A 24,237-nucleotide genomic window follows, 5' to 3' on the forward strand; every position below is an offset into this window, starting at 1 on the left:
CGGCCTCCCGCGTTGTCGCCAATCAGCGTGAAGGTCCCGCCTCTCGCACGGCAGCCGACGAATAGCTTTCGTGCGTCTCTACCTGACCCGCTGAAGCCGCACAGCGTGTGCTGTAGTGCGCACGCGCAAATCAGGGTTTTTTAATTTATGTATATACATGTATATATATTTAAAATAAAGAAAAAAGAAAAAAAGGAAAGGGCTCCTTCGCTCCGCCGGGTTTTTTGCCCTTTCGTTGAGAGCCAATGGCAACTTGGGCAAGTGTGGGTTGAGTGAGTTGCGTCATTTGTCCTAGCAACTCCGGGCTCGCTCCGCTCCCCAGCTTCCGGCGCAGCCTCACGCCAGCGTTACGGCCGGCGGTGGGTGCTGCTGGCCTAGGCGTCTGGAGCTGCTGGCTCAGCATGTGGTGCGCGAGCCCAGCCGTCTTGGTGGCATTTTGCGCCGGGCTTTGGGTCTCTAACCCGGTGCCGGCGCTGGGCCAGGAGGCCGGGGGGCGCCCGGGGGCCGACTGTGAAGGTGAGCGGTGTGAGACCTGCTTGCATGGCGGTGGCACCGCGCGGCATCAGCCCGTTGTTGGCTTTGGCTTTTTTAGGCCGTGGCTATAAATAATATTTCACTCAGAAAACGCGGGCCCTGTCTCGTTTCCTAGCCCCTGCGCTCGTGCCCAGGCAAAAGTTATAGCCGGGCCCAACACCTTATGACAAACTGCGTAGTCTAGGCTGGTGGGTTTGGATCTGGGTTCGGTTTAGTGCGGCAAGATTCAGACGACCAAGGTGCCGAATTGATTCAGCTGCTCCTAACCGGCGAAATTGGCCTCTCCTTGCGCAGGCGATGTCTTTTACGTTCAAATTAGTTTGCAACTCCCCAATGGAAAATAAAACATGACAGGTTGTAACTGAGTTGAGGTGGCTTACCTAAGGACCATGAGGACATAACGTTTGTTTTGTTATGACTGCAGGGAAAAGTTGCTTTACAAAGAAGTTATATTAACTTCTTAGAGGAGAAATGCAGAAGAACGATTCCTTTTCAGTTCATAGAATCTCAGCTGCGGACTGAAAGTCTGAACACGTGCCCTCTGGCTCTGGTGGACTTACCTGGTTCTGGCAGAAATCATTGTGATAACACCTTCAGAGGGCTAAGATAAAAGCTACACGAGCTTAATTCTCCTGCATTACCGTGGCACTTACTTCCATGTTCCGTTCATTGAAATAATTTAAATGTATATCCTCACCCTTCTGTTAGCTTGCAATCCATCATTACTTAGCAGGAAATTGTAAATACACAGTGTATTTTGAATGAATGGGTACACATTGTATTACAACTAAAAGCCTCGAAATTGAAGCCCAATTTTCTATTAGCCCTGCAATAATTAAACTTTTCTCCAGAAATTAAAAATGTCTACACGATGTACTTTTTAAAAACTTTATGTAGATACTTACTTAGCTAAGTTATCATTTTGTCCTACACATTTAATGCAGAATTTGTAAGGCATAAACAATTGATTAGTCATCGGTAATTTATTTTCTGGAGCTTCTACTAAAAACATTTCAGAAGAGCGAGAGCATCTGGATTAATTAAATGTGAAGCTTATGCCATCTTTCCTGAATTTACTATAGCATATTGTGATTATTAACTTGCATGTCTAACCTGGGTGTGTATTTCCTTTGTTAAAGAAGTTATAGAATTACAGCAAAGGAAATACTAGGTTTAGAATTAAGAAATAGATTGTAGATCTGGCTCTCTTAATGCATGAGTCTTTATTACTAGCCTCTTAATCTCCCTCAAGGTATAAGATTAAAATGCTATATGTACACTATAAGGCAAAGGTAAAATACTGGTAGTCCATGAGCCACCTGGACCTACTGAAATGTTAAGTTTGCAAAACGTTTTAAAAAACATTTAAATCAACTGGCTACTTTTAAAATTGGAAGACTTCATATTTAAAAATTAAGATTTTTGCCTTTTCTTAAAGTTAAGATGACCTGTTAAGACTAGCCCATATGTCCAAGTAGTGGGAATTGGCTGTGGCTGCTCTTTTTAGAAAGAACATGTGTTCTCCAGGTGTTGTTTCTGTCTTTCCTACTCGGATTTCTTTCACCCATTCATTTTACTTGCCTGAACCCTGAAATTATTTAAGTTTCTGACCCCTGCATTAGTTAGGTCATATGGGCTTACTGGAAAAATAGAAAAATTTTCAGATCTCATTAAAAACATTGTATTATGGTACAGCCATGGTAAAAAAATAAGAAAATAAAAGCATCCTATTATGAGACTTTAAAAAACACACAACACTTTTATTTTGAAATAATTATAGGTTTGCTTATGGGACTATTTTAATAAATTAAAAACGCCCACAGCAAATAAAAGAGTATGGTTATCTGGTTATAGCAATAAATACATGCCAGAAACTTAACTTACTAATTTTTTAGGCAATTTATAGTGAGGTTATTCTCTTCATGTAAGCCCAAAGAGTAAATTTCCATTCTCTTTTAAAAAATATATTTTATTGGTTTTTTACAGAGAGGAAGGGAGAGATAGTTAGATACATCAGTGAGAGAGAAACATCGACCAGCTGCCTCCTGCACACCTCCCACTGGGGATGTGCCCGCAACCAAGGTACATGCCCTTGACTGGAATCGAACCTGGGACCCTTCAGTCCACAGGCCAACACTCCATCCTCTGAGCCAAACCAGTTAGGGCAAATTTCCATTCTTACCTTGACTGTGGCATGGGACCCCACTGACTTCTTTCTCTTTCAGAAACTTCCTTCTTTTGATGGCGTTGATGCTGTATGCTTTTTTCTTGCCTTTACTTCCTGTCTCTGTGCCCACTTGTTCATGGTATCTTTCTGATTCTCTAGCCAAGTCTTCAGTATTAGAATTTTCCAGAGTTCTGTCTTCTGCCCCCCCCTCTCTTCTTATTCTACACACTCTTCTGTACAATCAGAATCCATCTAACTATAGTCTGATTAATCCCAAATATTTATATCTAATCCTCCTCCTCTTGAGAGTCCCAGAACTTGCATCCAATTGACTACTGGACATCTCCATTTAGATATCTTATATCTCAAACTCAACAGAGTCACAAACCAAAGTCATCATCTCCTCCCTTCTCAGTCCCCAAAACCTGTTATGCTTATGGTGTCAATATCTACCTGGTAAACTAGACTAGACTCTTCTTCCTCCCTGATCCCCTATGCCCATCAGTCACTATGTCCATTTATTCTACCTTCTGGTTGTCTCCTTTCTCCTTCCCCAACTCCATTGCCGTGTTACAGATATTCACCATTTTTATCTTCCTTCTGCCACAGCAGCATCGTTCTTGTCACATTCCTTCCTCCTTTCTAGTCTACAGCAGTGTTATCATGTTACTCCCTTATTTAATATCTTTCAGTGGTCTCCCACTTTCCCCCAGGTCTGTGCTCCTGTATTTTCCCCGCAGTATCCAGTACAGTTTTCCTAGTGTTCAGTAATTGTTCTGAACAAAGGAATGCATATACACTGAGTGGACAGATTATTATGATCTCTGAACGCATAATAATCTGGCCACTCTCTGTGTGTGTGTGTGTGTGTGTGTGTGTGTGTGTGTGTGTGTGTGTGTATTAGAGGCCTGGTGCATGAATTTGTGCATGGGTGGGCTCTGGCCAGCCTGGCCAGGGGGAGGGGACACGGGCGGTTGGCCAGCCTGCCTGCTGGTCGAACTCCTGGTTGAGGGGACAATTTGCATATTAGCCTTTTATTATATAGGATATACACTAAGTGGCCAGATTATTATGCATTCAGAGATCATAATAATCTGGCCATTCAGTGTATGTTGTTATCAATCCACAGTGGGATCCAGTTAAAGGAATCCTGAAGTTGACTTTTGCCTTGAGAGCATTTGCTACCTAGCATTCTGAACTTAGGTTTTCATGGCTTTGGGTACACGGAAGAGAATAAAGACAAAGTGAGGACTCTCCCAAGTTAGAAGTGTAATACTAGGTCCTTTCCCTTCCCCCTCCCTAATTAATTAGGAACTCCAAAGAACTAGACCTTCATTATAAAAGGTAAGGGTGTGTGTGTGTATATAAGAACAACTCTACTACCATCTTCACAGACTAAAAAGGAATTGTATTACTTGAACTTTTTAAGTATTAACAGGGGAAACAAAAATATCTCCAGATAATAATCACAAGCTAATCCACATATGGGCAGAAACCCAAATTCATATAATACGGATGGTTCAAAACATTGCAAATTGATAATTTAATTTAAAGGGATTTCAAGCAAACATCAACAAATGCTAGTCTTACCTATGGGAATCCACCTTCCACCTAGTCCTCAAATAATTCCCACAGCTGAAGTTCCAAGAAATAAAGCTTATATTCAGAAAAATGACAAACCCATAGAAAAGAAAGGCACCATAAGTGATAGCCGGTTGAGACTAGAGACAGAAGAAGCACACCAGAAAAGACTTCAGGTATTGGAATTACTAGGGATCTATAATAATAAAAGCATAATATGCTAATTATACTGGACAGCTGAACGACCTTCCAGATGAAGCCAGGGCTGCAAGGGCCGAGGCAAGCCACCCTAACTGTGAGGGCCGAGCCCCTTGCACGAATTTCGTGCATTGGGCCTCTAGTAGAATATAAAATGTTTATCATGTTTAAAGAAACAAAGGGAGGGATTGAAGATATAAATAAAGGGCAGGAGGCAATTAATAAAAGTCCAACCATATTTAGAAAAAAAAAACAAACTTGTACAAGTAGAAATTAATGGGTTAACAGTAGATTAAACCGCTGAGAAAAGAATTAGTGACTTAGAAGATTGAAGTAATTATCAAGAAGGAATCTTTGAGATTTAAGAAAGAAAATTTATGAAAAGAAGATGAAGGTAAAATGAGGATACAAAAGAATTCCAACATAGGTTAACTGGACTTCCAGAAGAAGAGGAGGATAGCTCAATTTTCCAAACTCATGGATGACATCAATCCGCAGATTGGGAAGTCCAATATGCTCCAAACCAAAGAAATAAAATTATATGACATATATAATCACATAATAAAGGAATTGAGGGGGGAAAAAAAGAGAAAATCTTAACCACAATCAGAGAAAAAAGACTGATGACCTTCAAAAGAATGGTGATTAGATTGACAGATGAATTAGCAATGCTTTAAAGGTTCAAAGTCCCACAGGTGGTAGGTAGTAAAGCCAGAATTTGGACCCAGGGAGGCTGACACCAGAGCCTGAGCACCAAAAGTCTGCAGGTTCAACAATTCCCAGTCAGATTGTGTATGGAAGGCAACCAATTGATGTTTCTCTCTCAGATTGATGTTTTTTTCTTCCTCTCTCTAAAATCAATAAGCATATCCTTGGGTGAGGATAAAAAAAAAGAATCATGCTGGTTAGAATTTAGAATGTGAGTCAGTTTATAGCAATCCTCTGGCCAGGCGGTGCTACAAATGCTAAATAAAAATATCATAAAAGAACCAAAGAGCTGGCAAGATAGAAAGACTGAGTAGAACAAAGTGGAAAGGAAAGCAGCAATTCTGAGAGATAAGTCATTTTGCCTTGAGGACATTGGCCAGTCAGTGTAAAGGTGACCTTTGATGTAAGGGATACAGAAGACTTGTTTTAAGTGGCAAATCTGTCTACTAGAACTCTTTCACATTAACCTGGGTTCTCCAAAGGATTTCTTCCTCAAACTAAGGTTGAATAAGTAGTAAACCTAACCTATCCTTACACATAAAAGACCATAAGGAAATTTTCCTTAATGCTGAGGAGGGTAGAAGAAAAGGAAAAGGAAAACATCTCTGAGAGATTATTACCACAAGATGTCCCTCACTTAAATTTGCAGTCAAAATTCACATCAATTCTCCAAAAAACTTCAAAGTATCTACTTAGTTTAATGAGGTCCCAGTTAGGCCTGATACATACAAACACAAATCCTTTATGGAAATAAGGCATCTTTATCTTAGGCCTCACATAATCTCCACAAATATGTTTCAAGGACTGTGGGCATCATGCAGTACAAAATAACCAAGCACACAAAGAAACAAGGTACCAGGAGCAAGAATCACAGAACAAAAAAAAGAAACACGGTCATGAACATTTAGAGATCAGAATTATCAGACACAGATGATAAAACAATTATGCTACACACACACACACACACACACACACACACACACACACACACACACACACACACACTGAGTGGCTAGATTATTATGATCTCTGAACGCATAATAATCTGGCCACTCAGTGTATATCCTATATAATAAAAGGCTGATATGCAAATTGTCCCCTCGACCAGGAGTTCGACCAGCAGGCAGGCAGGCCGGCCAACCACCCATGTCCCCTCCCCCTGGCCAGGCTGGCCGGACCCCACCCATGCACGAATTCATGCACTGGGTCTCTATATATACTGAGTGACCAGATTATTATGCATTCAGAGATCATAATAATCTGGCCACTCAGTGTATAGGTTCAATGCAATTCCTATCAAAATACCAATGACGTATTTTACAGAATTAGAACAAATAGTCCAAAAATTTATATGGAGCCACAAAGACCCTGAATAACTACAGAAATCTTGAGAAAGAAGAACAAAGTTGGAGGAATCACACTACCTGTTGTCAAACTATACTACAAAGTTACAGTAGTCAAAGCAGCATGGTACTGGCATAAAAACAGACATATAGATCAATGAAACAGGAAAGAGAGCCCAGAAATAAACCCATGCCTTTATGATCAACTACTATTTGACAAAGGAGTCAAGAACATGCAATGGGATAAAAACTGTTTCTTCAATATTGGTATTGGGAAAATTGGACAGATATGTGCAAATAAATGAAACTAGGCCACCTTCTTACACCATATACAAGAATAAAGTAAAAATGGGTTAAAGACTTAAATGTAAAAACTCAAAAGCATAAAATTCCTAGAAGAAAACATAGGCAGTAAAATCTCTGACATCTCTCTTAGCAATATTTTTCTGGTATATTCTCAGGCAAGGGAAACGAAAGAAAAAAATTAGCAAATGGAACTATATCAAACTAAAAAGTTTTGCACAAAGGAACTATCAGCAAAAGGAAAGACAACCTACCAAAAGGGGGAACAAATTTACCAATTATACATCTGAAAATGGGTTAATATTCAATATTCAGAAAGAACTCATACAACTCAACACCAGAAAAGCAAACAATCCAGTTAAACAATGGGCAGAGGACCTGTAGAGACACTTCTCCAAAGAGAACATAGAGATGGCGAATAGACATATGCAAAGATGCTCAACATTATTAATCAGAGAAATGCTAAATATCCCACAATGAGATAGCACCTTATACCTGTCAGAATGGCTATCATCAATAAATCAACAAACAACAACTGTTGGTGAGGATATGGAGAAAAGGAAACCCTTATACACTGTTGGTGAGAATGCAGATTTGTACAGCCACTATGGAAAACAGTATGGAGTTTCCTCAAAAGATTAAAATGGACCCAATGATTCCACTTCTAGGTATATATCCAAAGAAACCCAAAACACTAGTTTGAAAGAATATATGCACCCATATGTTTATTGCAGCATTATTTACAATAGCCAAGATATGAAACCAACCCAAGTGCCCATCAATAGATGAGTGAATAAAAAAGTGGTGGTACATATATAAAATGGAATAATACTTCACCATAAAAATGGGTGATATCTTCCTGTTTGCAATAGCATGGATGGATTTAGAGGGTATTATGCTAAGTGAAATAAGTCAGACAGAAAAAGACAAATACCATATGATTTCACTTATATGTTGAATTTAAAGAGAAAATAAATGAACAAACAAAATAGAAACAGACTCATAGATACAGAGAACAGACTAGTGGTTTCCAAAGGGGAGAGGGTTGGAGCCCTGGGTGAACAGGTGAAGGGATTAAGAAGTGAAAATTGGTGGTTAAAAATCGTCATGAGGATATAAAATACAGGATAGGAAATATAATTAATAATCCTATCTAATAAAGAGGGAATATGCAAATTGACCATCATGCTGTCACAAAGATGGCGGCACCCACAGCGGAGACCGAGTTCCCATAATGAGCCTTAACGAGCAATCAGCAGGGACCTGAGGCCACGCCCGCCTCCGGCACCAGGCTGGGTGACCTGAAGCTGAGCCCTCCACCCGACGAGGCTTCATGGGGGATCTCAAGGTGTGCCCCCACCTGGCGGGGCTTAACGGGGAAACTCAGGCCACGCCTGTGCCCAGCGGGGCTTGATGGGGGACCTCAAGGTGCGCCCCCCGCCCCAGTGCTGGGCTGGGGACCTCAGGCTGCTCCCCCTGCCCTGGGCCGGGGGACCTGAGGCTGTGCCCCCCCACCAGGCAGGGCTTGACGGGGGATCTCACACCACGTCCCCCACCCGGTGACCGGGGCTTGATGGGGGATTTCAGGCCGTGTCCCCCACCGGCGGGGCTTGATGGGGGACCTCAGACCGTGCCCCCCACTGGTGGGGCTTGATGGGGGACCTCAGGCCATGCCCCCCACCCCGGTGCCGGGCCAGGGGACCTCAGGTCGCACCCTCTGCCCGGTGCCGGGCTGTGGAGCCTGAGGCTGCAATCCCCACCTGGCGGGGCTTGACAGGGACCTGAGGCTGCACCCCCCAACCTGCAGGGCTTGATGGGGGTCCTGAGGCTGCGCCCCGCACCCAGCAGGGTTTGACGGGGGACCTGAGGCCTCGCCCCCCTTGACAAGGGTGAGGCCAGCCTGGTCTGGATCTCTCTCAATGGGGGTGGGGCAGGCTGGGTCTGGGTCTCACGCGATTTTGAGGCACTGCAGGTGTGCGGGACTTGACTCTGGGTCCCACAGCATGCCCCAGACTCTGACAGGAGGAAGATTTTCATATACATTTTACTAATTTTCTTTCATCTCTGACACTTCTATTATAGAAAAAGGGCAAATAGCAATATTAAAATATTTCCTCTAATCCCCTTTTAATGTGCATGAATTTCATGCACTAGGCCACTAGTATTGTAATAACTATGTATGATTCCAGGGGGACCACTTTGTAAAGTATATGATTATCTAACCACTATGCTGTACACCTGAAACTAATACAAAGTAATATTGAATGTAGCCCTCCATCCCCAAAACTAAGATGTCCAAAGCATCATATCCTATAAAAAGCTGTATTTTCTTTTAGGGTCAGCCAAAATTTGTAGGAATATTTTAATTTCAGGTGGAACTTGGTTCTGAAGATGGATTGATTGATTCTATAAACTCTTATTACTCAAAGCCCACTCCTAAGCTAATTGCTACAGGCCCAAATCATTCTTCCTAAAATTTTAATTCATTGTCACAATACATTGAATCATACTTACATTTTTATTTGATGAGTAGGACATATACATACTGTGGTAGTGGTTATCTTGTATATAAATACATAATTTCTTTGTCCTTTCTAGTATGTGAAGAATTCTTGAACCGATTCTACAATTCCTTGATAGCCAGAGGAATTAACTTTTCTCTGGACACCATAGAAAAAGAATTGGTCAGCTTTTGCTTGGGTGTCAAAGGAAAAGAAAACCGCCTGGTATGTTACATTTTCACCTTGTACTTGAGGGAAAGTGCTAATACTTTCACTTCTTATCTTGGACTTAATGTCCTCCTGCTTATGCTGGCCTCAGGCATGTTCACTGTAGAGAGCAAGCAAAAATTGATCATTCAGTGAAATGCAGTCATATGAATTTTCATCTAGAATACATCTGATTTAATTTTGCTTTTGGACAAACCACAGACAACCATGCCCATATTTTCTTAATAAAATTAAACAATTGAGTGTCTAATTGAGAATTTACTGTCCTGAGTTAAGAATGGATAGACTATTTTTTACCGAGACAATTAGTTCAACCTTTCCAAATATTTTATATTATTATTTATACCTAACCAATGAAATTTTCATGTAATGTTATTTGTATAGTGTTTCCTGGATATATACAAATGACTTTTTAAATAAACTGGTTTGTATCATTAAAAACAATCTTTTGCCTAAGATTGTCATGTTTAATTTCCAGTTAAAGTTGCATTGCTGACAGCTCACCTCCGGCACATTTAAGACTCTCAGCATTTATTTGTATCATTAAGTTTTATATTTTTAAACGTGAAATGCTTAAGTCGGGTAGCTTGAAAGGCAGTATAACATGAAAAAGTGCACTGACTGTAGAGCCCAAATGCTAGATTTTCACATTTAAAAAAATGTAACCTCTTCTACTTGCTATCTGAGTGACCTTCAGTTGGCTTGGGTATAAAATGGGGATAATAATAGTACTTACTTACAGGATTGTCATGAGAATTAAATAAGTCCATACCTGTAAAGCCCTGAGAGCAGCACCTGGCACAAGGAAAACACTCAGCAAGCCTTGGAGCATCATGTGAACTGTCGGGCACATCTAATTCGGATGATTACGGGAATGCAGTCATTTGTTTTCTGGTGTCTTAGCAGGACTTGAAATTTAATAGCGGGGCATGAAAACTAGGTTAACCTCTTTTTTACTTTTCAAAACCATATCATTTGCTTATCTCAGTGTCTGGGCCACTAAATTCTCTTCATTCTCCATCAGTGCTATTATCTAGGAGCAACAAAAGATGCAGCCACAAAGATCCTAAGTGAAGTCACTCGTCCAATGAGTGTGCACATGCCTGCAATGAAGATTTGTGAGAAGCTCAAGAAGATGGACAGTCAAATCTGTGAGCTGAAATATGGTATAATGGAGTCAAGTCTTTTTTTTCCTAGGATGTGTGAAGTATTGCCAATTCTTGAAAAAGGCTATTTTTCTAAAAAGTCACTGTTAGAAGGAAAGAAATTCTCCATTTGTCATTATGTTGTTAGGCTGCTGAATGATACTTAATGCCACTTGATCTTTTTTGGGGGGGGGGGGTAAGAGAAATAAATACCGGCATAATCAGCTGTAGGTAAAACTGTCATCCCAAATAGGAAAGTTTAAACTCTTAAATCACCAAGGCAGTGTCAACTGTGTATGTCAAGGGAACATTCAAAATATCGAGGGAACAACTACTCATGGTAATTTAGTTCTTGGCAACCTATTAAGGAAACTTGCATCTATTTAAAGATTCAAAGGTGATGTAAAGACTTGCAAGTTTTAAATGTGTGTGCATCCTTTCCTTTAGATTTACCTATTATTCTGCCAGCTTTAAATTTTGGGAAATAGGTTATTCACTTCAAATCAGGTTTTGCCAATGAAATAGCCTTATTGAGGGTGCCTAAAATAAACAGCGAGGAAAGAAAGATGTCTTATTTAAATCATTATTATTGGCCTTACACATTTCACATAGATAAATCTATTCTTATACTGAAGCTTTCTATCTGGGCCAGGCTTTTTGGGTAGATTGAGTAGGTATGATAAATGCTGGGGGCATTCCTCCCTTAGCCTAGCCTTAATACCTGAAATTCCACCATTTCTTTTGTTCAAGTCATTGTTTTATGTTATATACCAGTGTAGTATTGTAAACTACCTAATTAGCACCCAGCTTCGAATTTTTTTCTAACATAGCTGTGTAATATGCTTATGGACCATAACTACATAGCTGGCTTTAAATAGGTTTAAGGTTAGAAGGTACCAAAAAACCCCAGGTCTCTCAATTTGCCAAGGGCAGGCCCTAACTTCCAAGGTAGTGATTATGGGACAGGCATCCCTTTTTATTGGCTTTCAAGTAATGAAGTAGAGGCAAGAATCACTGAGTCCATATAAACAATAGTCTTGAAAGGGACAAACCTATGCTGATGCTTTAATTCAACAACTTTATTTTGAATATCTTCTATTTTGTGCCAGAGATGTTACTAGGTTCCTTGAATAATAGAAAAATTAATCATATATTATTAAGAAATGAGTATTTACTAGTATTTGGGCAATGGTGGCCACTAGAGGCCCTTGGGGAACCACGAACTAGTTTTGATTTTAGTATCAACCTTTTTTCTTGAAGTTTTGGGGTGTCATACAGGTTTCCCATTTTTAAAATTAATACCAGATTCCAAGTTCTTTAGAAAAGCTCAAGGAAACTACTGACACTTGAAAGAAAGTATATTTCTCCTTCAACCATTTATCTTGAATAGACCACTAGTCCTAATTTTTTGTTCCCTACTTATTGTTGGCAAGAAAGTTGACATTGAACAGGGGCCTTTGAGCTGTGGGATATTAATAATTTGGGCTATAAATGCTTCTACTTTTAAAGGAATTCTTCAAGTCATCCATGAAAGTATGATCAAGGTAAGTGTAGAGTTGGATATGTTTTCAATTAGGAAGCTGTCATTTGGTTTTTGACCTGAAATAATATTTTTGTTTGTTCTGTATCTTAAAAGTATGGGGATCACTATAAAAGTGTAAGGGTGGCTGACCCTTTCATCTGTATCTGACCCTTCAAATAAACAGTGCTTTAAAATCCAACTTTTATTATTTTTTCCAGATTTATTGAGATATAATTGACTTAAAACATTGTATAAATTTAAGGAAAATTACTTCTTTTTGATAGGGGAATTAATATCATAAGTATATTATAGGTAAGCTTAATTTATTTTTCGGTTTTGGGGCTTGACAATAGAGAAGTAGTTGAGTCTTAACATTCTCTGCAGACAATTTGTAAACAGGGAAATGGTAGTCTTGCTAAAGGAGTTAGATGTTGGTGACAAGTATTATTGGCAAGAATGTTAGAAGCCAGATTGGCTGGCACTGAAGCACCAGCATAGAGAAATGGGTATCCCCCACAAAGGACTATAAGTGAATGCTGTGACAAATTAGTAATTTCAGTAGGGCTGGGGGATCAGGTGAGGTTAAGCAAAAACAAATAAGAATCAATAAAAATGCTCCTAAATATATTCACGTGTTTGGATTTCTATATATTTGTATTTAAAGATTTTAGAGTGCTTTGTAAATGTATGTCTGTTTTACTGAAGACGTATCTTTATATAAAAAGTGAGCCATAACTTTCTAGTTATTTATGGCCTATGGATTTTGGCTGGCCACACACAGTTTGTCCCAAGGCATCCCTTTTTATTGGTTCCCTTCTTTTACCTTAGGAGCAGCAATTAGAATGTGCTGCTGTTATTTTAGGATTGTTGATCTTGAGAAGGCATGGGGCGGTAGCAGCAGTTTTGAAGCCCCTGTTTTGAAGCAAGTATAATTCCAAGGAGAGAAAGTCTGATAGAACAAGTTATCCTAATAGCTCTGTATATATACACTTTCTTTAGGTTCTTGATTTCCATAGAAATTGGAACTGTTCTCCACATTGGATCATAAGGTTGCCAGCACCCAGATTAAGTAACACCATTTGCCTTTCTAAACTTTTCAGAATTGTTTTTAAAAAATTGTGTTTTTCCTTTTTGTCATTCAGAAAAGAAATTAGACTTAGCATCAGTGGACCTGTGGAAGATGCGAGTGGCAGAGCTGAAACAGATCCTGTACAGCTGGGGAGAAGAATGCAGGGCCTGTGCGGAGAAAGCCGACTACGTGAATCTGATCAAGGAGCTGGCACCCAAGTATACAGCAACGCACCCCAGGACAGAGCTCTGACCCTCAAATGCTGAGGCACCATTGGTTGTAATTAGAGACAAAATGAGTCCCTAGGATATGGATGAGTTGGTTGAGAGTAACCGGGAATTGCACTGTTCATGGTCGCATACATTTTGTTTTGATATGTCACTTCAGAACTGGTTGCTTGGGTGTGTAAGTAAAACTGTTAATATTAGTGGTATCTTACATTTTCAGTGTACCAAAACCTAAAAGTGCCTTTCTCATAATTTTCTTCTAAGGACTGTGTAAATGATCATTGGCTACCTCCTAAAATTGGGAAAAGCGAACTATTGAAAAATTGATGTAGTAAATTGATTCTAAGAAGGAGAATAATACTCACAGACCCCTCTCTGTGAACAAATATTTAATTAAATGGATTGGATTAGGACAAAAGGAACAATGTTTAGCTTATTAACTCTGCACTTCAACTCAAAATAATAACCTGGCATAATAGTTTTTTTAAAAAAGTAAATTATATTTTCAACTGCAAATCATTCTACTTTCTAGTTCTCTCTGATATCAGAAATTAGAGGGCAGGAGGCACTGCTTGAAATCAGAGTCTCCCATAAGAAGAAAACCTATTTAAAACCTGTTTATAGCTCCTTAAAGGAAATAGATCAAGAATCCACTCAAGTGCAGCCAATGTTTTAGCAAATTGTATCAACACAAGTGAACAAAACTCAAGGTCTTTTGCATGCCTTTCTATCACACAGTAGATAAGCTTTAGATAGAGGATTAAAACATATTAAGGGCACATGCAGGCAACATGGAGCTTTATGGTTCTCAGTGCTATTTTATCAGCTTTAAATTGTAAAAATAATTTTTGGCTCCATTTTCTGGTCACATAAGAAGGAGATCTGCTGTAGAAGTGGCTGCCTCTGTGTGGCAGGTGGAGGTGGGGAATGACTGCAGAACAACTTGAGGGAACTTCTGGGGTGATGGGACCACCTATGCTTTGATAGTGGTTACATGGGTGAATATCATTGTAAAACTCATCTGGTAGTAAAATGAAGATCTGGGTAGTTTGTTGTATGTAAATTATATCTAAAATACTGCTGTAGAAAAATTATTTGAAAATTAACTAAAATTAAATGATTCAAAACTTCTTGTGTGTTTAAAGAATTGCAATTACTGACTGGGAGTCCTTTTGGAAAGTGGAGTCCTCAGTGGTCTGGGGGCTGAGTTGGTGGGCTTAGAATGTGGATGGAATGCAGATGTGTGATCAGGTGTCTTTAGGACAGTTTTAATTCCTTATGTGGTCTGATTCCTGGTGTCCAGCAACTTTTTCCTGGTCTTTGTTTTCCTGTGGTGGGAAGCTTACAAATGGCTGCTAAGGATTATATTGTCCTATAGTCCTAACACTTATGTTTGTTTTCTTTAGTGCATTTTGAACCTATTGAGAAAGTTGTTATTTGAAAAAGTATGTTTGACCTCTGATCTCAAAATCAGGTCATATTTCTTAGGGTCTTTTTTTTTTTTTTCCCCAGGATATAAATCTAGGTAATAAGAATACTGCCTGGCAAGTCATTCAAATCCATGCTATTTAGTCTAGTTTCTCAAAGGGAATTTAATCTAAGTCAGTGCTACTCAAACTTCTCAAACTGTGCATCCAAATCACCTGGGGATCTTGTTAAAATGGGGATTTGGAATTAGTAGATCTTGGAGGGGCCTGAGCCTCTGCATTACTAGCAAGCCTCAAGTGATGCCCAGGCTGCTTTTCCAGGGACCACACTTTAAGTAGCAAGGGCCTGAGTCATGGATCCTGTGATTGATTTATTTTTTCCTTCTGCCAGTCTCAATCAGTTAGGTTTATGATAGAGCTGAATACAACCATGATGACAAAACAACAACAACAACAATAAAATTACAAGCATTGATTCTTTCATGTAAAAGTAGTCCAGAGGTAGCCAGTCCAGAGTAAATATGGCACTTCTACAAAGTTCTTAGGGACTCAGCTCTTATCTTTTTGCTTCATATCCTAGTTGTAGGTTTTTAAACCCTGGCCCAGTTGGCTGCTGGAACCCTGTTCCAGAAGGCAGAAGGCATGAAAAGACTGCCTCTGCACTGAGTCAGCCTCTTTGGGGCAGCCTTTCCCCTCCCTACCCCCTTTTATGCTATTTGCATTTTCATAAATATAGGCAGTTATGTCTTCTTTTTTCGTTTGTCAAGAAGTAGCAACTGTTTTTCTATTTTATTTTTATTTTAAATCTCTCTTTCTTGTGTGTGTGCACGTGCGTGCGTGCGTGCGTGTGTGTGTGTGTGTGTGTGTGTGTGTGTGTATGTGTATGCATTTTTGGTGTGCTTTTACCAAAAATCTATAAGTACGTAAGATTAAGAAGTCAGGCATTCTGACAGACATGACAAAACTCTGGGCTAAAGACTTGCATTTAAACAGCAGTGGTCTGGGTCAGACATTACTCCTGATCTACTCTAAATTTCTAAAATTCCAAGCAGACAGCCCTCTACTTTGCTTCCTAAATACACATGGGAGACTAGATATAACATTTGGAGCACAGTTTAAAAGTTGTAGTTCTTTGAGTATGGATATCTGTAATCCACATTCTACTGAAGAGGGTTAAATTTAGAACAAAGTAGCTTGGCATGTAGGACAAGAAAATATTTGACTATGAGATCCCTAAAAAACAGCAGAGCATTTTGTGATCCAGAGGCCCTATCTGTGAGCTTGAGCAGCTCTTTTTTAAAAAATATATATTTTATTGATTTTTTTACAGAGAGGAAGGGAGAGGGATAGAGAGTTAGAAACATCGATGAGAGAGAAACATCGACCAGCTGCCTCCTGGCACACCTCCTATGGGGATGTGCCCACAACCAAGGTACATGCCCTTGACCAGAATCGAACCTGGGACCTTTCAGTCCGCAGGCCGACGCTCTATCCACTGAGCCAAACCAGTCAGGGCTTGAGCAGCTCTTAATACATGTCTTCCAGCAGATGTCTGAGTTTATCCATCGACTCTCATTCAGAAGAACTGATTGTCAGGTGCCCATTCTTTTATAGTGTGTTTGAAATAAAATTATTCCAGCAAGAGAGAACTAGAAGAGAGAATGAATAGTACATATTATTATGTTTTCTGTTTTTTTTTAAGGTATGCTTTTCACCTACAAAAATTTTGAGAATGTGAATTGTGCAGGCACCCCTGGTGCTGAATTTCTAAAGCTCACCAGGATTTAAATTAAAAATTTAATGTATGAGGCTGACAAATTAAAATTTTAAATGTGGAAGTTGCTGGAGGTAAGGTTGTTAGTGTCAGTGAAGGGGTTCAATTTTAAGGCAGTATTTTTTAAAACTTCTTAGGTGATTTCCCTGAGAGGCTGTCCTAGGTGCTATCTATATATATAATTTGCCAGCTCCCTGCCAGCGGTGCTATTTTCTTGGTGTGCTAAGTTCAGCCTACCTAGTTTGGCTCTTCCAAAGTTTTGTGGTTGACCCTGCAAGTTAACAAACCCGGTCTGGCAAGTTGAGCATGTTCTGTGAACATATCCCTGTTTATTAAGATACTGTAGATTAGTTGAATTATACTGTGGAAGAGATGGATTAATCAGTATTTAGAACAAAAGAAACAAAAAAGAATGCATGAGGCCATGGAATAGAGGTCCACATCCATTACCAAAATACTTGGAGCTAGGTATTCTTGGAATTTATAACATTTTTCAGATTCTGAAAAGATACTATGGTGCATATACTAAATATTTCATAATCCCCTAGGAGCTTGGGTCAGCACCCTGTAACACTCTCCCATAAATCCAGACCAGGTTTTGTCAACAGAAGAAGTCAGGTCAGGTTTTGCTTGTCAAAGAATTATAAAAAAGGAACTTTTTATTTTCAGAGCTTTTTGGGTTTCTGAATCTTGGATGAGAGATTGTGGCACTGCCATTCTCTGGTGACTCCAATTTGGGTGTTATTAATCATTAATTAAGACTTTGGGCCTCCTTAGATATAACCTTTCTACCTTCCATGGACTAGTCTCCCACAGACAGGACTCTTTCTTCTAGAAGGGAGTTGAAAAGTAGCTGGGGGGCCTCAGAGAATTAGGACTCTAGGTGCCTGTGCTTCCTTCTTGGGCTACAAGCCTTCCCTGAGCATAGTGCAGGATAGACATAAATATCCACCGAGGAAATGTGCACACCATGTTGTTTTCCATTCAAACAGGTGGGTCAGCTGTAGTTTCCCCTCTTCAGGTCATGACAACGAAGCAGCAGAAAGGAGTAGTTGCTCCCTTTCTGCAACCACCACCCTGAAGACTTTTCTCATCAGACTGAAAGTCTGCTCAGCCTTTGCAACCAGCTGTCTGATAGTTGCTGTAGCTGCAATGTTTACAGGAGCTGCAGAAGATGTTGTTTACAGGGCTCTTGCCTTTTTTCCTTTTGAATTTTTTAAAACCTGTTTTGGAAAGAACAGATCAAATGTTGGCTCCTTAGTGACAGAACAGCTATAAATATGTTCTGAGGGATCTTGGTCTGTGCAATTTTTAGCAGGCAGTGAACTTGCTCACCTGATAGATACTATCTCAGAATGTGCATCTATCTCAGTAATTTAGGTGTTCTCATATTCGATTCTTCTATTGTCAGCCAAATACTTACTTCTTATATATCTTTATTCCTTCTCAGTCCTAAATTAATACATCCCTTGTTTCTCTCAGAAAGGAGTCTGGAGTTTTCTCCTTTCCAAATTATATTCATATGTATATATTTTTGCTTCCCCAGAAAGTTCAGTGTCACAGCACCTTGACCTTAGGCTGTAAGTGCTCAAGAGCCTACTTCAGACCCATTCGCAAATGACATTTGCAGTCTCCTTTGCTTTCTATAATGCAGTTTATTGGTAGTTGCCAAGTTTCATTTTATTGGAAAATCTTATTACTGTAAGGGCATCTTGAATATACAAAGATAGAAGTAGAAATAATAAGACAGAAAGAGCACTGAATTAGAATTTGAGCCCTCTGTTTGCTGATGGCTAATTGTGCTATCTGAGAAGAGTCATTAAACTTTTCTGACCCTCAGTTTTTCATCTTAGAATGTAGCTAGTAATGTCTACTTAATTGAGTGATTGTGAGGATTAAATGGGGAGAAATAAAAAAAAAATCTAATAGAGTGTCTAGCTCAGGGTAAATACCTCAATAGATATTAGTTGAATCTGAGTGGCACTTTTAAAGATTATTTATTGTTACAGTGTTCTGCATGAAGGCATGGTGAGTACTGGCCCATTTTATAGATGAGGAAGTGAGGCAGAGGCAACATTTAGTGACTTGCCCACCAAAGCCTGGAGATGAATTCAGGTCACTTGATTTCTGGATTGGATGTAATTTTTAGAATGAGAAATTCAGGGGTGAGATAGATTGATGATTTGAAAAGTAGGACTTTAAAGTGATCCTTGGGCCCACCCAGTGTGGTTCCGTGGTTGAGTGTGAACCCATGAACCAAGAGGTGGCTGGTTCTATTTCGAGTCAGGGCACATGCCTGGGTTGCCGGCTCGATCCCCAGTGGGGAGTGTGCATGAGGCAGCCAATTGATGATGTTCTATCTCTTTATCCTTCTCTCTTCCTCTCTCTCTAAAATCAATAATAACATATTTAAAAATAAATATAGTGATCTTTGGGAAGCCAGCATATTCACACCTTGTGTCCTTAAAGGGATTGAAAGAAAGAGTCAAGCCCTAGCCAGTTTGGCTCAGTGTCAGCCTGCAGACTGAAGGGTCCCGGGTTCGATCCTGGTCAAGGGCACATGACTGGGTTGTGGGCTCAATGGGGAGTGCAGGAGGCAGCCAATCAATGATTCTCTCTCATCATTGATATTTCTATCTCTCTCTCTCCCTTCCTCTCTGATATCAATTAAAAATATTTTTCTTTTTTAAAAAGAGTCAAATAAAAATGACCTCAAGTGATTGGAATTTGATAAATCCTATCTAATAAAGAGGGAACATGCAAATTGACCATCACACCATCACAAAGATGGCAGCGCCCATAGCCACAAGATGGCGGCACCCAGTCCCCTCAGCCCCGCTGGAATCCCACAGTCCTTTCAGCCCATCTGGGAGTGGGGGTGGCAGTTGCATGGTGCGGTTGAACCCACCCTCAGCCCCCCAGCCGCCCAGGGCTGCCCGAGGCTCAGGTAACCAGGGCCAGCCGAGGCTTGCACTGCTGGCAGTGGCAGCAGCAGAGGTGTGATGGGGGCGTTGCCTTCCCCTGATCGCCGGGTCACCTCACGCCTCTGAGGGCTCCCAGACGGTGAGAGAGGGCAGGCCAGGCTGAGGGACCCCCCACTCCAGTGCATGAATTTGCATGTACCGGGCCTCTAGTAATGAATATAATGTGTTCTGGAATGGCACTTGTGATCAATAGTGAGCTCTTTTATTTAGGGTGACTCAATATTTCTGGAGCATCCTTTAATTCTACACACCTCCACAAGGCTATTGCATCATGTGAGATGCAAGAGAATTTAGGTCAATTGTCTTGTCCAACAACAATAGGTATGATGAATATGTTCATGGATCTTTTTATTGTAGCCACATCAGTTGGTTCTCTGGAAACACCTGGGAAATTTATACATCAGCATATATCTCTAGAATGCCTATTAAAACTCTTGAAACTCAGCAATCTCAAATGGAGCACTTTGTGGGTTGTGCTTTATTTGAACTAGTTTGACTATTAGTAATTTTCCTGTCTTTCTTTTTCTATTAGGTAAGAAAGATAATATAATATCATATCATACCCTATTGTCCTACTTTTGAAGAGTTATTTTTCATTTGTTTAAATTGTTAGAGAACATAGGTGTTGACCTACTTCTCTTGTTTTCATAGTAGTATCAATTATTTTCACCTAACCTATACTTACTGGAGCACACTCTAAATTATATATTTCTCTTCTGGAGGGAGGGAAAACACACACAATATAGTGCTTGGGAAAGTCAATGAGTATCTATGGATGTGCTCTAGTTAAAAGTCTACTTATGCCTTAATTTTAAACGTAAGTCTTCATGAGTAAATATTACATTAAAAAACAAAGCCACTTAGAAGCTTGTAATAGTCACTGCAGTTAACTCAAATGCAATTTCCCCCCAGCTGTAAGAATGATGATGATTTGATGTTTTAAAGTGACCAATAACATGTAGCTTGAGTTGAGGGATGATTGGCGTTTATAAACTTTTTATTCCTAAGATCTTGCCTCTTTGATAAGTATGTCACTTCCTAGGAAATGGAGGAAGGACTCTTAGGATAGCCTTCCTCTTAGCTTCATTGGGCCCAATGTACAAAATCAAAAGCCTCACAAAAATAACCGTATGCAAGCTTACCTTCTGCTTATGCACATAAATCATGTCTTGTGCTTCCAGTGATGCCAGGTAACTTGGGGGTCAGTTTTGCAAGAGAAATGTCCAAGGCTTTGGATGCTTGTCCTAGCTTAAGCTGTGCTCCTACTGTGCTTAATGTCTCCCGGGGATGTTGGCAGAGTGATGGCTCTGCAAATACCTCTGACCCAGCCTTATCTGCTCTGGGAAGCTTATGCTCTTTCATGGCGACCTCTCCCACTTCCCGCTTCTAATTATAGAATAATGACATGTGTGCAGAAACTTTGTTATTTCCAAGGAGTATATATCAAGGAAGAAACTGTTTTTTAGCAACAAACACCACAGACAAAATGGTTTCCTCTGATTATGTTTTTGCTGATTATGAATATGCCTAAATAATTTCACATGTGTATGCCTTCTGTAAAACATTCAGTCATCAGACAAGGGAAGAAATTGCAATGTCCATTCCTAAGTAGGCTGACAGAAGCCTCTTAAATTAAAAGAGAATAGACTGTTAAATAGAAAAGAGACACCTTGAAAATTTGCTAGTTGCACTGCCAGAGATAGGCACATGAAATATTCAGGCCCCGTTGAAGGGTCTTAGTGATTTTGTTCATTAGTACAAATTTTACCTTGAGTTTATCATTACTTTGGAATACTTGGGTAACCCAAGTCTGAAGATTATTTTCCTCCTATGACATGCAGTCATTCACATGCTGACTTTAAGTACATGATCTTATCTATTAGTAAAAAGTTTTTTTTTTTTTTTTTTTTTTTTTTTTTAAATACACGCTTTAATGAGCATTAGGTAGCAACTTAAATATCTTCTAATGGGGAATTGGTTTAAAAATAAAAGTATCAAAATAAGGCAATTCTATGCAACAATTGAAAGACTGAGGTAGATTTATCTCTACTGATATGTAAAGATCACTAGAATATTAAGTGAAAAAAGCAAGCTGCAGAAGAGTTTGTATGTGTGATCCTATTTTTTTAAAACAGTAACTAAACTCCTGTGTATGTGCATAAGCATAGAAAAATGTCTCAAATTACACCTCTTTCTCTTTTTCCCCTTCTTCTTTTCTCTCTCTCTCTCCACTCATGTATTATTTATTTTTGTTAAAAGTTGGTGTTGAATTTTGTCATATACTTTTTGGGGGGTAACTTTTACCTTGAAATAATTTTAAACTTACTGAAAATTTTTAGTTTCAAGAATAGAAGTCCTATATACCTTCCCTCAGATTCACCAATTATTATTTTTCCATTTCCATCTCTCTCTCTACATATACATATATTATTTTTTAACTCGAGCATTTGAAATTAAGTTGCAAAAGCATGTAGCTCCATTACCTCTAAATACCTCAATGTGTATTTCCTTAAAATAAGAACATTCCTTACATAGCCACAGAATTCCATCAAAATCAGGAAATTAACTTTGATAACATACTATTTTCTAATCTAAAGATGCCTACTCAAATTTTACTGATTGCCTCAATGATGTCCTTTATAATTCCAGAACTGAACATGTCTCCTTAGTTGTCTTCAGTAGAACAAGTCATTTAGTCTCTCCTTATCGTTCACGACCTTGACATGTTTGAAGTGTAGATGGCAGTTACTTTGAAGAATGCCCCGCGATTTGGAGTTGTCTAATTTTTGTCACGATTAGATTCAGTTATATTATGGGAAGATGACAGAAATGATGGTGTGTTCTTCTCAGTGCATGTTATCAGAAGGTACATGATGTGAATTTAATTTATTACTAGTGATGTTGACTTTTACCATTTGGTTAAGGTGGTCTCTGTCAGGTTTCTCTCCAATAAACTAATAAATATGTTAGGTTGGATTATTAATAAGTATTGATAAATATTCATTAAGGTTTTACTATTTTCTGGGGGAGATAGTTTATGGCTGCATAAATATCTGGTTCCCCATTATACTTCTATGCATGAACTTTGGCATCCACAGATGCTTCTTACCTGACCTAATTATTATTAAGATGGTTGATAGATAATTATATAATGCTACCATTCCTTCTACACTTATTAGTTGGTATTCTACTATAACATGGAGCCTTCCCTTCTTGTTTGTTTATATCAGTATGGATTCATGTATTCCTGCTTTATTGAATGAGTTATAATTCATGACAGCATTGTTTCCTTTGACATTCAAACTGACCCAGATTTGGACAGTGAGACCCTTTTTAAGTTCCTGTCTCCATCACTCTTTGAGAGCTTCCATATTTCCTATCACAAGAAATTCCAGGCTCATCTGATATATTCTATGCTCCAGCCTTGGAATCACCCTTTCTCCATGGAGACCTAGTTCCTTTTGGTTGAGAATAATATTTAGAATTCAAGATTTAGGCATTACAATTGCTCAGTGCTACTAGATATTCTCAGGGGATAGAGCTACATACACACATACATACATTATCTATATCTGTATCTATATATTTTGGAAAACCTGTGTTCATGTCAATGCCTCCAATTGAAATCCAATATCACATGAGTTTTCTAGCCTTTCCTTTTCCATATTTGTACAATCCTTCATCAGTGAGAAACCTGGCTCCCATTATTTTCAATGTGTTTGGATAATTATTTTGGAATCAACCAGTCTCCCATCCATGCAGGCTGACTTCTCAGCCCTGGTGCTTTGACTCACATTGGCTACTGCAGGTTAAGAGCTAAGAGGTTCTCCTAGTTCTGGTGATGTGCTGCTAGCCAAGAGTTCCATGCCTGTATCATTTTGAATGAAATCCTGATATAATCTAGTGGTTAACTGAGAGATCTCTACAGACAGAATGTCAGCTTTTCATAATAGTTATGCCCTTGCTAGCTGTGTGATCTTTGGTAAACTAGTTAATTTCTTCTTGTCTCTAAGATTCTCTTTTCAAAGAGAGGCCATAAGCAGGAGAAAGCAGGCCACCTTGATGCTTCTTGCTGATTTGGATATAGACCCTGAGTCTCAGAATAAAGGGTTCTGCCCTTTATTCTTCCTATCAAGTAGCCACTGACTGAACAATGGACAGCAACCTCAGCAGGCCACAGGGCATGGACAGTATGAGAGGGCTTCAGGGTAATGGGTGGACTGTACTAGCCAGTGGGAGGGAGGCATCAAAAAGGAAGCTTGTCTATGACATTAGTTCACTTGCAATAACTATAAGCCAGTGCAGAATGATGTTGTAAATTCAAGACCTCAGTTTTTTATTTGCAAACTGAGGATAGTGATGTGAGCTTCCCCTTCCTTAGAAAATTGTTACGCAAAAATGAACCCAGCTAATGTACATGAAGTGGGAGATTTTTAAAGAACATTTTCCTTCTCCCACCCCTTTTCAAAAGGAAAACATTCACTGTATAACATTCAGAAAATGCAGATAATCCAAAATAAGGTAAT

The 24,237-nt window shown here is 39.4% G+C and overlaps 1 protein-coding gene across 1 annotated transcript; it reads left to right on the forward strand.

Moving 5' to 3' along the window:
* The first annotated feature begins 165 nt into the window (after nt 1–165).
* CDNF (cerebral dopamine neurotrophic factor) lies at nt 166–14,657 on the forward strand. The gene is made up of 4 exons (XM_080667938.1): nt 166–516; nt 9,433–9,560; nt 10,588–10,729; nt 13,373–14,657. The coding sequence occupies exons 1-4, from the start codon at nt 402–404 to the stop codon at nt 13,549–13,551; spliced, it is 564 nt and encodes a 187-aa protein (XP_080524064.1). The 5' UTR covers nt 166–401; the 3' UTR covers nt 13,552–14,657.
* Nucleotides 14,658–24,237: the final 9,580 nt, after the last annotated feature.

The sequence above is a fragment of the Plecotus auritus genome (assembly GCF_963455305.1).
Source record: "Plecotus auritus genome assembly, chromosome: 1".
Lineage (NCBI taxonomy): Eukaryota > Metazoa > Chordata > Mammalia > Chiroptera > Vespertilionidae > Plecotus > Plecotus auritus.

What these genes read in the sequence shown, in the direction of transcription:
- CDNF (XM_080667938.1), top strand. Translation starts at nt 402, where the DNA reads ATGTGGTGCGCGAGCCCAGCCGTCTTGGTGGCATTTTGCGCCGGGCTT. An exon ending in CCCGGGGGCCGACTGTGAAG is followed by an intron (nt 517 to 9,432) that starts GTGAGCGGTGTG and finishes TGTCCTTTCTAG; the next exon opens with TATGTGAAGAATTCTTGAAC. An exon ending in AAGGAAAAGAAAACCGCCTG is followed by an intron (nt 9,561 to 10,587) that starts GTATGTTACATT and finishes ATTCTCCATCAG; the next exon opens with TGCTATTATCTAGGAGCAAC.